This window comes from Silurus aristotelis (genome assembly GCF_946808225.1).
Source record: "Silurus aristotelis genome assembly, chromosome: 2".
Lineage (NCBI taxonomy): Eukaryota > Metazoa > Chordata > Actinopteri > Siluriformes > Siluridae > Silurus > Silurus aristotelis.
In genome coordinates, this window is record NC_139575.1 from 33,418,156 (window position 1) to 33,432,427 (window position 14,272).

Sequence of the window (14,272 nt, forward strand, 5' to 3'; positions counted from 1 at the left end):
AGCATTTGGCAGGCACCCTTATCCGGAGTGACTTACAACTCTGGTTAACTGCAGTTGAGGGTTGTGGCAGTTTGTGACCTTCCAGTGTCCAATGTCTTAACCACAGAGCTACTATTTCCCCTGTTTGCTGCCAAAACACAATAGAAAACAACCGAAACAGAAACATGGGATTCCGATGCTGTGTCTACGTGCATCATGCTGTCCATTGCAACCCTACAAGATCCAATGTAGCTAATGTACACTAGATGGACAAAAAGTTTGTAGAAACCTGACAAAATATGTAGGCATTTTCTCAAACGATCTTTCACCAAGTTGGAGTTTTTATAGGATGCCATGGCAAGAGAATGTGTAATTTCCCTTCTGTGGAACAAAGAGGGCTGAACATGTTCCCCAAACATGACAATGTGCCTGAACACAACGCGAGCTCCATGAAGACACTGGATTGCCATGGTTGGTGCAAACCTGAAATTACTCACCCAGAGCCCTGACCTCAAACTCCCTCAACACCTTCGGATTAAGTAAAATGCAGACTGCACCCCAGACCTTTATATTCTTCTGACTATTCGGCAGAACCTCCCATAACCAAAATCTAGTGGAAAGCCTTTCTAGAGGTTTGGAGGCTACTAGAACAGGAAACATGTGACTAAACCTCAACAAGCACATACGCACAATCTTGGTCAAGTGTCCAAAAACCTTCGGTGATGGGGTGTAGCCAGCTGATGCACATTATTCATTTAATCTGAATGTTATATTCAATAAGAATAGTACATGCCTAAATGCTTCAAAATGGATAGAGAGAAACAACCAAAGCTAAATACCATCAAGTACCAATTTAAAGACATTCGTAAACTTCTACTTTGCTAGCTATAATAATTTTAAAAAAAATAATAAAAACCACAACGTACCGAATTGAAATAAACAATAGACCAATGACAACTGTAGTTTGGACCTGAACTATGACCTAAACAGCACTGTAGAGGCTTAAAGTTGGTTGTCATGGCAAAAATATCAGCTATACATTCTGACGATAAACTTTGAACAGCGTTCAACCCAACATAAACGCATTGTGCTCTTGTGAATAGCTGTTGCTCAAAGCAATACATTGTGTATTTGCTAAACTGTTAAACCCTGATTACATATCTGAGCTGGGTTCTGTACGGAGCCATTGAGAAACACGTAGCATTCTGCCTCACTTCTGGTGTATATGCATGTGGATATTTGGTTGCATTATAGAAAGGGTTGCATGGGAATTAGCAAGAATGGATGGAAATGAATGGGAATAAATTAGCCAATATCAGATCATTAAATATAGTAAAAAAATATATATATATAAAATCTTGCAGGATAATTTTGGTTAAAACAACCAGATTTAATTCAATTTCAGTTGAATTTCTACCCTGCACATCAATCATATGCACACAGCACACATCCTGCATGGCTATTCAAGCCGTACCCCCTACATGCACTGTACATTCATACATAACATAACAGATCGGTTCTTGAATCCGGCACACAAAATAATATAAAAACAAATATCCATTTGTGTTAGTAAATTACATGAAAAATGTATGTTTAAAACTTCCTTGTGCTGTGTGTAAGCTATTGTGCAACAAAATTATTTAAATCAAAGTGCACACATCAGCCAATTATCAAACAAAATGCTTGTTTGTATATGGGAGTTTATACAAATTTACCCAACTTTTCGAATGAATTTCCATAAATTCTATTTGAGTTTCCAATTTGGAATATTTCCAAAATTCCCCAAATAAAAAGTTACCATGGAAGGTTTCCAGAAATGTTGCAACCCTACTTCAGGTGTACGTGGTTGTGGATATTTTTGGTTGTATTATAAGGGTGTCTATGCCACGGCCGAAATCCTTGATGTATCGTTAAAAAAAATAATAATACAAAGAAATTTAAAATAAAAAGAATAAATAAAATAAAAAATAAAAAAACAACCCAAGCTAAATCTATATTCCACGTCTAAACCCTACACAGGAAATGCACTGAAGTGCCAAGTCAGAGTTATTTGATATACAGTGCTCTCTCTTTCTCTCCCTCTCTCTCTCTCTCTTTCTCCACCTGGCAGGAAGCCGATCTGTGCACAAGCTGCTCGATACAGGTGTATCTCCTTTTACTTTTCTCATGTCACTCAATAATCCTGCTGATGACAGAAGAAAACAAACAGAGCATGGATTTACGGCAAAAGAACCCAAGATGTGCCACAAGCCAATCTTGATGGACAGAAAACCTTTTATTCTGTCCTCTTTTATCTGCTTATTGGGCCTTTTCCTCTAATTCACCTGGAGCAGTTAAGCAGGAAATGCATGCCAGTCAGTCATGAACAAAGAACACCGGTCACACCTGATTTACAAATACCAGAGCAGAAGTACAGACAGCTGACCAGCCAACTGATCAACCCTCAAACACTCCACCATGTAAATGAAAAAAAAATATAAAAAAAACATTATTGTTAAGGTGTCCTTCCATTACACACTGTGACTATATAAATACAGATTAGACCATGATGCAATGCCTGATGTTGTCACAGCGGGCGTCGAGGACACTACTCCCCTAGAGATATGGTCCGATGCTTGTTTGCACAAAGATCCAATAGAACGACACAATAAAAGATGTTAAAGCTCGACTTGTTTTAGGTTGCAGATATACGACAAGGTAAAAAAAATAAAAAAATCGATCAGAAATCATTCAAGCAAATAAAAACACCAATGTTGCTGCACAACCTTATATTTCGTTTCGAGCTAAACAAAGTACTACTCAGTACATTAACACAGACTAAACGATTTTATGACCATTATCTTCCTCAAACAAACCGTTTCATGTTTATGTTCGTGTCCGCCATTATAAAAAATAAAAAATGTTAAATTAAAAATAAAACCCACTGATAAAACAGTAGCTGCTCATTTTTAGTACTTTTCACTTGACATTAAATCAAGAGGTGCAACTACACAATATGCAGACAAAAGTAATGGGACACCTGACATTCCCATATTGTCATATGTGGTTCTTCTTCAAACTCTTATCACAAAGTCTTAAGACGTACTAGCATAGATTTTTTTTCCTTCACTTGAACTAAGACAGCGAAACCTGTTCCAGCATGACAATGCTCCTGTGCACAAAGTCGGATCCATAAAGATGCGGTTTACATGGGAGTGGAAGATCGTGAGTACCCTCCTATAGAGCTCTGACCTCTGACCAAAACAGCTTTTGAAAAGGCAAAAAATAAAAAAGCGCCAAGGTTATTTCCACAGCAAACTACACGAGGAATTGGGTGTTCAAAAAGCACATATCAATCTCACAGACAGGGGTCCTCAAACCTTTATCCATAAAATGTATAGCTGAAAAGAAGAATCAGTTACTGCAAATTCAAACTCTGTCTTCTTTTATCTCCTGCATTGAGTAATTAATAGAAAATGAGCAGGTTTACTGCAGGACTAAAATAGAAAGCTGTATCTAAGCGATGCTCGAGTTCTCACTGAAGCAGCACAAATGTTCATGCTAAGAGATCAGAATCCACTGATTATGACGGACACATCAAACGAAACAACTTTTTGTAGTGCCTACATTCTCAACTTTAAATGCAGCCGAGCCACAAAGCAGTCTAATCAACTGAAGGTTAAAGGCCTGGCTCTCTGACACTTGTGATTTAAACTTAAAATTCAGTCTATTTTTTATCTATAGCACTTGTTTATTTACAATGGACCTTGTCTCAAAGCAGCTTCACACAAATAAAGCAGTTATGAGGTTGTATAAAAAATGGAAGTTTATTGCTTATAAGTTTGTTCCTTATAATTATTTATCCATAATGAGTGATCCAATGGCGCCAGAGACAAGAGAAAAACTCCCTGAGATGGTATGAGGAACTCAAACTGTCCATACTAAAGTCCATTAGCCCCAACACACCAGTGTTCAGAGTTTAAAGTCCATATACTATTTAACATAAAGCTACAAATCAGTTCTTATAGAAAACCTAGAAACTAGCAAAAGTAGAAATACGAGGGTCCACTCTGGGAACTTTGCTTTGCTCATCCATGCGGCGCTTAAGCGGATTCTATGCTTCACGTCACCCGAAAGCACCTGATGTCTCCGGGGAAAAGCGTTACCAATTTTGCCCGTCACGAAACGCTGTTCTGCTCTGAAGGTTGCGCTGCCGAGTAGAGCTTTAATCTGGATAAATCAAGGAATAAATAATTTAGACAAAACATGATGAGCGTTTAGTATCCATGATGGTCATAATGGAGCCAGGATCTATTCCAAGAACACTGGGTGAGAGACAAAAAGTCAGATGTCTTCCACATGATAACAATCTTGCATAAGCAGCCCACCTATTGTCATGTTGGCATGACAACGACCAGGAGAAAACTCATAGTGAGAACATGCAAATCTCCACAGAGATTAACCTAAGATCATGATCTAACATGACACTACCTTCTACACAATGCAATCCAATCATCCATTTACACTCCTACATAAAAACAACATTATGATGTGTAAACAAAAACAATAAATTCAATTATCGGTAATTTCTTCCTTAAACCCTGGATACGCAAATGTTCCTGTTAATAAAAGAACCAATCAGGTCAGAACTCCAACAGTGATTGGACATTACACCCAATTGACTGGGCTGTATAACAGTGACTATTTCAGTGTTTCAACCGGTCTCATTGTTTACATTCCTGTTAATTCATCTGTTGCCACCACCAGCAAATTTCCCATTTGCCCTGTACCCCTCTGCCATACCATATCCAATGATGGAAATACCACCTATGCCTTATATCAAATCACAACTGACTACCTCCCTCAGGCCTATTATTAGTAGATTATGACTAGGACATGTATATAGGCCAAACTTGCACTCAAAACCTTGTTAGACTTTACTTTTGTGTGCTTCCGAGAAGGTTTTTCCATCTTCTAAAACAGGATGTAACGCAAATCATTTTATAGTCCAAATTGATCTTCTGAAAAAAAAACTTTGTGAAAAAAGTATGTGGACATCCGAACATTACATCCTATACTTCAAGTTTACCTAAATTTGCTCCCTATAATAATCCACTTATGGGCATGATGGTCTGGGGTCTACAAACTTTTGGTCATTTTCAGATACTTTTAAATATTTGATCATGACTGTAAAATACAACTAAAGCTTTCTTCCAATTCAATGACAAGCAAAAATCTGCCAAAACTACGACCTTAATATCTACAGTACTTCCTGACATTTCACAATAAGGCAGAAGGATGTGACTCATTTCTGGGGTCAATAAACCCGCCATAAAAATCCACCCATTCCCTCTTAGGAATAACAGAAGGACCCCATAACTCCAGTCAGTAGTTTTGGGTAGGTGTGAGGCTAAAGATTGCGTATCCTGGTCAGTACGGGTGAGCTCACTTTTCCATTGAACAGGTGGTCAAAGATCAACCGTATAATTCACCTGTTCCATGTCCAGCTCCCACAAAGTCTCGGTGGCTTATATAAACCTCAGTGGCACCGTGACATTTCCTCCAGAACACGCAGTATTAGCACAACGGAGCAGAAACCACCCTGGCACTGCGAAATAACAGTTTTTCTTCGAAAGGCCTGGCCAAGATGGTTTTGAATTGCAAATGACCTGGAGCTAACTGTATTGTGGCCAGATTCAACTGCACAAGTTGTATAATTTCTAAAAGTGCTGACTAGATGCTAAAATTTCTCATTATATTTATCTAACCTTTTATAAATTTACACTATTCTTAATATTAAATACTATGTTCTATACAATGTCACCACCACAAATACTAATACAGATCCGGGAATATCAGTAATAATTCTCGCAACTTCTTAACACAGGTTTGCTCTAAATGTTTGTACTGTTAGCAATGGAGGCGTAATTGGATTGAATTACTTTGCCTAAATCTGAGCGAAAAGTTATAGATGCTTATGAAAATACAAAAATGAGGGAAAAATGCCTAAAAATCCAGCTCTAATTTCCTTTTTACATGAATGTAATTAAAGAATTTTCTTTGAGAACTATAAAGAAAGAACATGCCAACTTATTATATACATGCGGATTAAATGAAATAGATACTGAACTAACCACCATTTAAACTTCAGCACCATGCAGTTTAATCCGGATTACAGCTAACTGGAACGAATGTCACCATACGACAAGACAATAACCTGAAGCATACGTCCAAATGTTATTTAGAGAGCAAACAGTCAGCAGGACTGTTATCTAGCATGGACTGGCCTGCCCAGTCACTGGACCTAAATCCTATTGAACTGCTCAGGGATGAAGTGGATCACAAGGCCAGAAAGAAGCGAAGAACTAGTAAAGAACACCTTTGACGAGTTTTACAAGAGGCATGCCAAGAATGTGTACCGCGGTAATTCATGCTAAAGGAGATCCTCTTCCAGTCAACTCCAAGCTTTGAACACTGTACAATGCAGCAAAATTACATTTAATTAGACGCCTCATTGAGACTCCTGATTAACCGTCGATAAATCAGAATCCCTCCGTCAGAAACCCTGATTGTCATTTTCTATTTTACTCGTGATTCAGACACGTGCAAAAACTAAACACATTCCAGTTCAGGAAAGCCTGAGGTTTACACCCACTAGGACAATCCGAGATGTCGCAATTTAAAAAGATTTCCCATGTTACCGTCCACAGCACAAACAACTGACCAAAGATTATTCCAGAAGGTTCCAGGTGCAAAAAGATTATCCTGGTGTTTGAGATCATTCATTGTATTCATGTAAAAATAAAGAGGAGGATTAGGAACACTGTATTACAGCAAAGAGACACAAACTGATTCAGTATCTATACTGACAACCGCATGTCTCTCGTCTTGGATTGTTCTCATATTCGACAAAAATATTTCAATCTCTTAATTTTTGGCTCAAGAACCCTGTAGAGACTTCCGTCTCTAATTAGACGCCACAGGGATACGTTAAAATTGTACCTGGAGCTCAGCACCGTTTACTGCCATTTAATCCTGTCCATCTCCAGCATCCACCCGGGGACAGACGATGTCAGGTAGGATGTCAGGTACGTCCTGCAAACACACACCAAGATAATAACATTATAGGACACACACACACACACACACACACACACACACACACACACACACACACACACCCCTTTACAAAGCAATGTCATGACTAATGATAAGTGAAATGCCAAGTCACTGACTAAACTCACATACCAAACACGAAGACATAAATTGAAGACACAAATTTGATTTATATTATGTTTATATAAATTAGACTGAGATCACGTGACCACGGGACACCAACAGGTTGGGTTTTAAGGGCAAAGTTGCTGTTTAAGAAATGAAACAATAATGAAAAAATAAGACAAATAACTGATATGACAGCTGTAACATGGAGTCATATTGACATTCCTGACATGTTTATGTGTAATTAAGCTTTACAAACAACTCCAAAAGCGAGAAAAGTCGCACCAGAGTTACTCTATTGAGTAAATAACGCTAAGTAGTCAGCAGTCATGCCTGGGCTTCGAACTAACCCCCTAAATCAGGGTTTTTTTATCTAGAAAAACACACAAACAACTAATAAATCATCTTACCGTCCTCATTTTTCTTCTACATCACCTAAAAACAGCACTTTTCTACTGACAGGGTCGGTTTCACACTGCTAGCAACAATAACTAACTCCTGCGGCGGTTTCTCTCTTTCGCACGCGCCGCTGTCACAACTGCTCTCTCTCACATTCTCTCTGTCTGTCTGCCGATAACAGGCGTTTATTTGTTTTCTTCCCACCCATATTTCAATAAACCCCGCCTCCCAATCTCTGACTGGTTGAGACATGGGCCTAGCTTATTCCGATGCGCTTTTTGGTTGGTGCAGCAATATGAATGACGTCCAACCTGACCAATTAGCAAACGTATCGTTCGGGCGTTCTTTATTGATCCAATCAACTACTAGAGCCGAGCGCTTTTAGCTAATGGTTAGCTAAAGGAGGCGGGGTTTGTGTTTTAGTATTTTTTTTCTTAGGAATCTAACTGACAAGAGTTTGTGCTGGAAGGAAACAACACGGATTGACTCCCAATTCAGGCGAAACTAATCGAAAGTAGATTTCAAGAACTTTTCGATAATTGATTGAGTCCGTGGAGTGTAAATTGTACAATTTCATGAAACCCATCACGTGTATAGCGTTTGTACGGAAGTTTGAAGAGGCCACGCTTTATAATATATTTTTCTTTCTTGTTTTCTCGTTATCATGACGCTTTTCTTTGATTTAGAACATAAAATAAGTTGTTTTGTCATGATCACGACTTTATTTTCACGACATACTGTATGGTCACAGTTGCAGCGTGATCACGACATACTGTAACAAAAGTTGTTTTCAAGTTATCATGACTTAATTTTCATTTTCCAAAAAGAAGCATCATGGATAATAACTATAACCAGTTGTTGCAGTGGGCCACCACAAAAGTTTATTGTTATTATCCACGATGCTGTATCTAATAGAAAATTAAGCAATTATAATGAGAAAACAACTTTTGTTATGTCAAGATCACAAAAAAATTAAGTCAGAAAATGATGAGATCAGAAAACAAGAAAGAAAAAAAAATTATATGACCTCTTAGAACTTCCATACGTTTGAGTCCAAGTTGAGGGAGTATTTTCTAGGATCCCAGTGGCGGGGTCAAACGTAGGCCTTCAATGATGTCCTCCCTCAATCAACCCACCTCTTAATCCCATCATTACGACGGCATGGCTATAGAAAACCATTAATATTATGCACAAATGCGGTATAACAGAGCGCTGCATCACAACAGGTCTCTCATACAGTCAGAATGAATGCCATTACTAAAGCAAGAAACCCAATTAACACGTTACATGATCTCTAACAGAAGCTTCAATATTAATCTCAATGTGTCAATAATTTTTATTGTGTGTAAATTTCTACAAATTCTATGGGAATGAAAACGCAAAAACAAAAATATTTTTTTTTTTTTTTTCAAAAATGTTAACAACTGTTTGGACCGACCTTTCATCACAATGTCCACCTTTTCTTTACAAGTCCGTATTGAAAATGGCCTTGTTAGTATATCTGTGAGCAAATCAATTTCATCTGCTCTGTCAGCTATTGTGCAATAAAATTAATCCACACGAAAATATTTGAGCATGTGCAGTTTGCTTTATGTGTGACTTGCAAGCTCTGACTCGTGTGTTCTTTGACCATCCAATCAAAAGACATGAAAATGTCGACGTCATTGTACGCCTGCTAGATGGTCCCGGTTGTCGCAGACTCAAAATCTGTTTGGTTAAAGCAACACCTTCAAGCAACATGTATTCATTTAGCATTCAAATTCCCAGCTCCCTGCTGACTCCAGCTACAAACTCAAAAAAGACATAAAACTAGTAAAAATGTTGAACATATAAAACGTCTTCGCTGTGGTGCACATGCGTTGCTATTGTATGTCACTATTTCCTCCATGATCTCACTTCCCTCTCAATCTTTGTAGAATATCTTACAAGAGAAGAGTTTCCTGCAGAGATACTACATTCCCAGTTGTTTGATATAAAAAGCTCCTGGTGGGTCCAATTATGCAGTCCTGTTATTAATTCTAGACTTAATCATGGACGTCAACAATGAAAGTAAAATAAAACAACTTTCTTTTACTTTGATCCAGAATTTATACTCATTAGCATTTACAGGGTTCAAATTGACATGGCTACACATTTTGGCATACAGGCAGCTAGGAATCTTTCTGTTCATGTTTACACAGTTTCACCCACTCTCCCTTGCAAAAAATGCTTCTAGCTCTAGGATATTCCTGGGCTGTCTTTTACACAAAGCATGTTCAAGATCTACCTACAGATTTTCAGTGATGTTCATGTCAAGGGACTGTGAGGGTCCTTTTAAAAGCCTTTCTTGATGAAGTCCATGGTACATTTTGAGATTTATTTTCTGTCATTGTACTGTTTCAGGTTCACTGTTTCTAGTCTGGCTAGAGGGCTTATTTGCATGTGCTCATATTTATTGCAGTCCGTTCTTTCTTTTGACCTGTGCAATGCACTGTTTTCCTCGCTTCCACGCAAACTCTAATAAATCCACCCCATATCCATCCCCATGCTTATCAGTTAACAAGATGACCTTTCTCCCTTCTATGTAAACTTACTTTCTATGTTATTGCACAGCAGCTCTTTCCAAAATGCCTCTGGCTTATCTAGATGTTGATGTGCATGTTTATTGTTTTTGCCAGAGAATCGCTTACAAGCTGGAACCAAAAGTGTGCACTCTGAGAGAGGGAAAAAAGCTGATAAAAGTGTGAAAAGTGTTCATATATACTGTATATATATATATGTGTGTGTGTGTGTGTGTGTGTGTGTGTGTGTGTGTGTGTGTGTGTGTGTGTGTGTGTGTGTGTGTGTGTGCTTTTTAAATATTTAATTTCACATCTAGTCTCTATTTGCTGTTGAAGTTATTCCACAAGATCCTAGAGTGTTCTTGTGGAGATTTGTACTGGTGTAGGGTGAGGAAGCCCAGTGTGCAGACAGTGTTTTAATTAATCCCGAATGTATTCAATTGAGTCGAGGTCCGAGCTCTGTAGCAGGCCATTCCAGATCTTCCACTCCAAATCATGTCAACCATATCTGGCTTTGTGCACAGGGGCATTGTCATACTGGAAGAGGTTTGGTTCTCCTAGTTCAAGAGATAGGGAAATTCAATGCTACTACATCCAAAGACATCCCATACAGTTGTGTGCCTCCTTCGTGGTAACAGTTTGGGGAAGAATCACATATGGCTGGAAATGCCAGGTGTCCCAATACTTTTGTCTTTCCTCTCTCTCTCTCTCTCTCTCTCTCTCTCTCTCTCTCTCTCTCTCTCTCTCTCTCTCGATCTCTCTCTCTCTCTCTCTCTCTTTATATATATACAAACATATGCTTTATTAATTATTCTTTATAGCATCATTTACTCTTTGTTAATTTTCAGAGTTAGAAAGTAAAAAAGAAAGAAAAACAACTGGCCCTTAAGATAACAATAACACAAACACACTAAACTGAGCAGACAAAAGGAAGCACTGCCATCTAGTGAATAAGTGTGTTCTAAACTCAGCGTTACAAAAGGACAAACAACCAAAACATCACTTAGACGTTTTCACTTGAGGGTTTGTTGGGGTTTTTTTTTTTGAGAGAGAGAGAGAGAGAGAGAGAGAGAGAGAGAGAGAGAGAGAGAGAGAGAGAGAGAGAGAGAGAGAGAGAGAGAGAGAGAGAGAGAAAAAAAGAAAACCTGCAAAAGCAACGGCACCTTCTCTCCATTGACGTAGGACTCAAATCGTCATTGCACACCCTGCAGAAGTGTTAAAAACCTCAGCAGAATATTAAAACCACTAGATAAACCAAGATCAGCATCAGCAAGTGCGTCGTCTTAGTTAAAGGGTTCGAAACTACTCCAGAAGATTTGACTAAATGAACAAATATTTATTGGTCCAATTTCTTTATTTGATGTATTTTATTTCTATGATGTTTTCTGCTTCTATTTTTCCACAATAAAAATAGGTTAACACACAGCAGATAAATGGTAATAGGATGCACCGTTCTCACATTTTTCACTCCAATACAGTACTAATACTGGGGTTAATGATCCATTTCTGGCATTATTCTTTTTCAGGTAGTAAAAGATTCGCAAAATGAAGACAACATAGTGCACCTGAGCCAAATTCAAACCAATCTGATATATAGCCATTGTTAATCTCTAAAAATCCATAAAACACTAATCAATCAATATGTTAAACAATAAACATTTTGCTGATTAAGCAGCGGCCTCACGTGAAACACTTGAGCAAGAGCTGAATGAAGACATTTTAATTGAATGGAAACTAAGTCTAGATATGGATGACTCTATTAAGCCACTTGCAGAACACATATACAGTATTTTTAAAAGGTATTTTTTTAGCACTTTCAGTCTAGTGTGTTTTTAGATCTGAAATTTTCCACCGCACCCCTCCCAAAAAAAACCCCCCCAGACTGACATATTTAGCAATGTTTCATAATTAACTGTCAGTCTTATCTTTTTTTATCTCAAATTGAAACTCCAGCTGGAATTAAAGTAAAGAAAAAAATGTGTAAACAGTATTTCTCAGAATACAAGACTCTTTGCCTGTTCATCGTAGTAACAAATAAGACACAACCATGCATTTTTTAAATAATACTGGATTACCAAGAACATCACCCCTGCTTTTAGATAACAATCCATGTCCTCCATTTTTCAGGATGTCTGTCCTTAATTTCGGTCGCGCAGCAGTTTAATAGAGAACGCCAAGTCCACCGTGTACGCCAGCAAAGTGATGCATGCTAGCACTGTCTCGCTCATTATAAAGACTTTGCATTTCTCACTGCCATTGTCATTATGATGCTCGAGTGCTCGTATGAAGCAAACCACCGTGCTTGTGGTATAAAAGATTACTCCCAGTAGACTGAAGCTGGCGAGGACGCGGTCAAATGGTACCGGGCTGCGAGCTGCACAGTCCATTAACATCACCAGGACCGTGGCCACAGACAGAAGCAGACACACACTGTAGGCCACAGCCAACACACAGGTCATCCATGAATGATTCGATTGGATGCAGAGGAGCACCAAGGCAACACACCCTCCAAAGACCTGAAGCAGCTTGAGCAGTCCAGGTACGGTGGCCATGTAGCCTCGTTGCTGGCCATCACTTTGCGATCGAATCAGCACAAGCTCTGTGATGTAAGCCAGCAAGGTCAGACAGGAGCCCACAGCAGCCACTATTTCCCTAGGGTCATGCTTTTCCGATTTATTCACTAGAATCCACGTGAAGGCAAAGAAGGCAGAAAAAGTCATAAGTGCACCAAGGGTCGCCACGGTGGCCGTGAGGTTCTTCCAAGAAAGGGGTAACAGGTTGTGGAATTGGATGAAGTGGATGACCACAACAAGGAAGGTCAGGACAAAAAAGAGGCACCATGTCACCATGCAAAAGCTGTAGAAGGTTTGAAAATAGATATGTTGAGGGTTATAGTGCACAGATGGGGCCAGGCTGAAAGTGAGGCAGCTGAAGAACAAAGCGCACAGACGGGCCACCGAAAGTGGAGTCGTAAGGGTGCTGAGTTCTCCAAATGTAACTGGCATGATGCTACCGGTGAAGCAACACCTTTCCTTGTGACATAAGGTGATTTATCCTGCCCTGTTCTTATCTATACGCATAATCCATTCAAAAGGCTTTTCAGTACTAGTATATTCCGGTTTTCCATAAAATCCAAATCAGAAACATCCCTCCAAGGCATGCGATCGCTCTAACGTCTCCTCCACAGTGAGTCTTCGACTTGGTTATGATGATGTGTGTCACTGCACTCATTCTAATATACTCCTAGACATGCAAGTGCACACACACACACACACACACACACACACACACACACACACACACACACACACCGCACATACAACAGGATATTTGCACGCCTACTCCTACTTCCTGAAGTCGCTTCTTCAGTACTGTTGTACTGTTGTACTCAGTACCCCTGTGCAGCCGACCACATTAAAGGCTTCAGAGCACTGCAATCTTCCTCTTTCCCACTCACCCTCCTGCTTTCAGCTACAGAAAAAAAACCCACAGGCTTTCCATAGGTCTATTATTGCTAAATGCCACACAATAGTCCTTAAAATACAATGGGGAAAACAATGTGACTCATGTTCTCTGCTTTGGTCCTTTTCCCTTCTTCAAATCATTTCAAAGTACATTTAAAGTACAAATGATAGAATACAAACACTTTATTTATATTGTTGAAAGTCAGTTACTCCAAGAATCAACTATCATTAAATAACGGTACGTTTTGGTATAATGGTTTGATGTTTACAGCTGCGAACTTCACCTTTCAAAGCTGCGGTTTGAGTTTAGAATTAGGAAGGCCACATAAAAGCTGAATATGAATTATGCATTCAACAGCATACAACACGTTCACCCAGCATACCAAATAAAGTGAACATTGAACTAGTACAAGCATTAGGCACATCAGGATGTTAAAGTGACACAGTAGGAAGTAGATACGAGGAGATACACATTCTCCACACATAGTCACCAAAAAGAAACTTTACATGCATACGAACTGGAGTGAATGAAAAAAAAAGTGTTGGGTCAAGCAAATAAGTTTAATTCAGCATCAACTGTTAAAGTTCTTAGAAACGTCTTTCAATAGATGCTCTCTCACTTCGGGTTTTGTTTCCGGTAGTGGTGGAAAACTAGATATCCATATCTCTAACCTCCTCAACAAGCAAAAC

At 38.9% G+C, this 14,272-nt stretch overlaps 2 protein-coding genes across 3 annotated transcripts in view; both read right to left on the reverse strand.

The window, feature by feature from the left end:
• Positions 1–7,757, reverse strand: part of LOC310715661 (testis-expressed protein 2-like) — a 42,533-nt gene extending 34,776 nt beyond the window's left edge. For both annotated transcript variants that reach the window (XM_083522207.1, XM_083522206.1), the window contains exons 1-2: positions 7,590–7,757; positions 6,961–7,053 (exon numbers count right to left, since the gene is read on the reverse strand). The gene's annotated coding sequence lies outside the window, so the exon portion shown is untranslated. The remainder of the gene's footprint in view (positions 1–6,960; positions 7,054–7,589) is intronic.
• Positions 7,758–12,115: 4,358 nt separating this feature from the next.
• LOC310715833 (myeloid-associated differentiation marker homolog) lies at positions 12,116–13,273 on the reverse strand. The gene has a single exon (XM_083522529.1). The coding sequence runs from the start codon at positions 13,121–13,123 to the stop codon at positions 12,257–12,259; it is 867 nt and encodes a 288-aa protein (XP_083378655.1). The 5' UTR covers positions 13,124–13,273; the 3' UTR covers positions 12,116–12,256.
• Positions 13,274–14,272: the final 999 nt, after the last annotated feature.

Coding starts and splice junctions, on each gene's coding strand:
- LOC310715833 (XM_083522529.1), bottom strand. CDS start 13,123: ATGCCAGTTACATTTGGAGAACTCAGCACCCTTACGACTCCACTTTCG.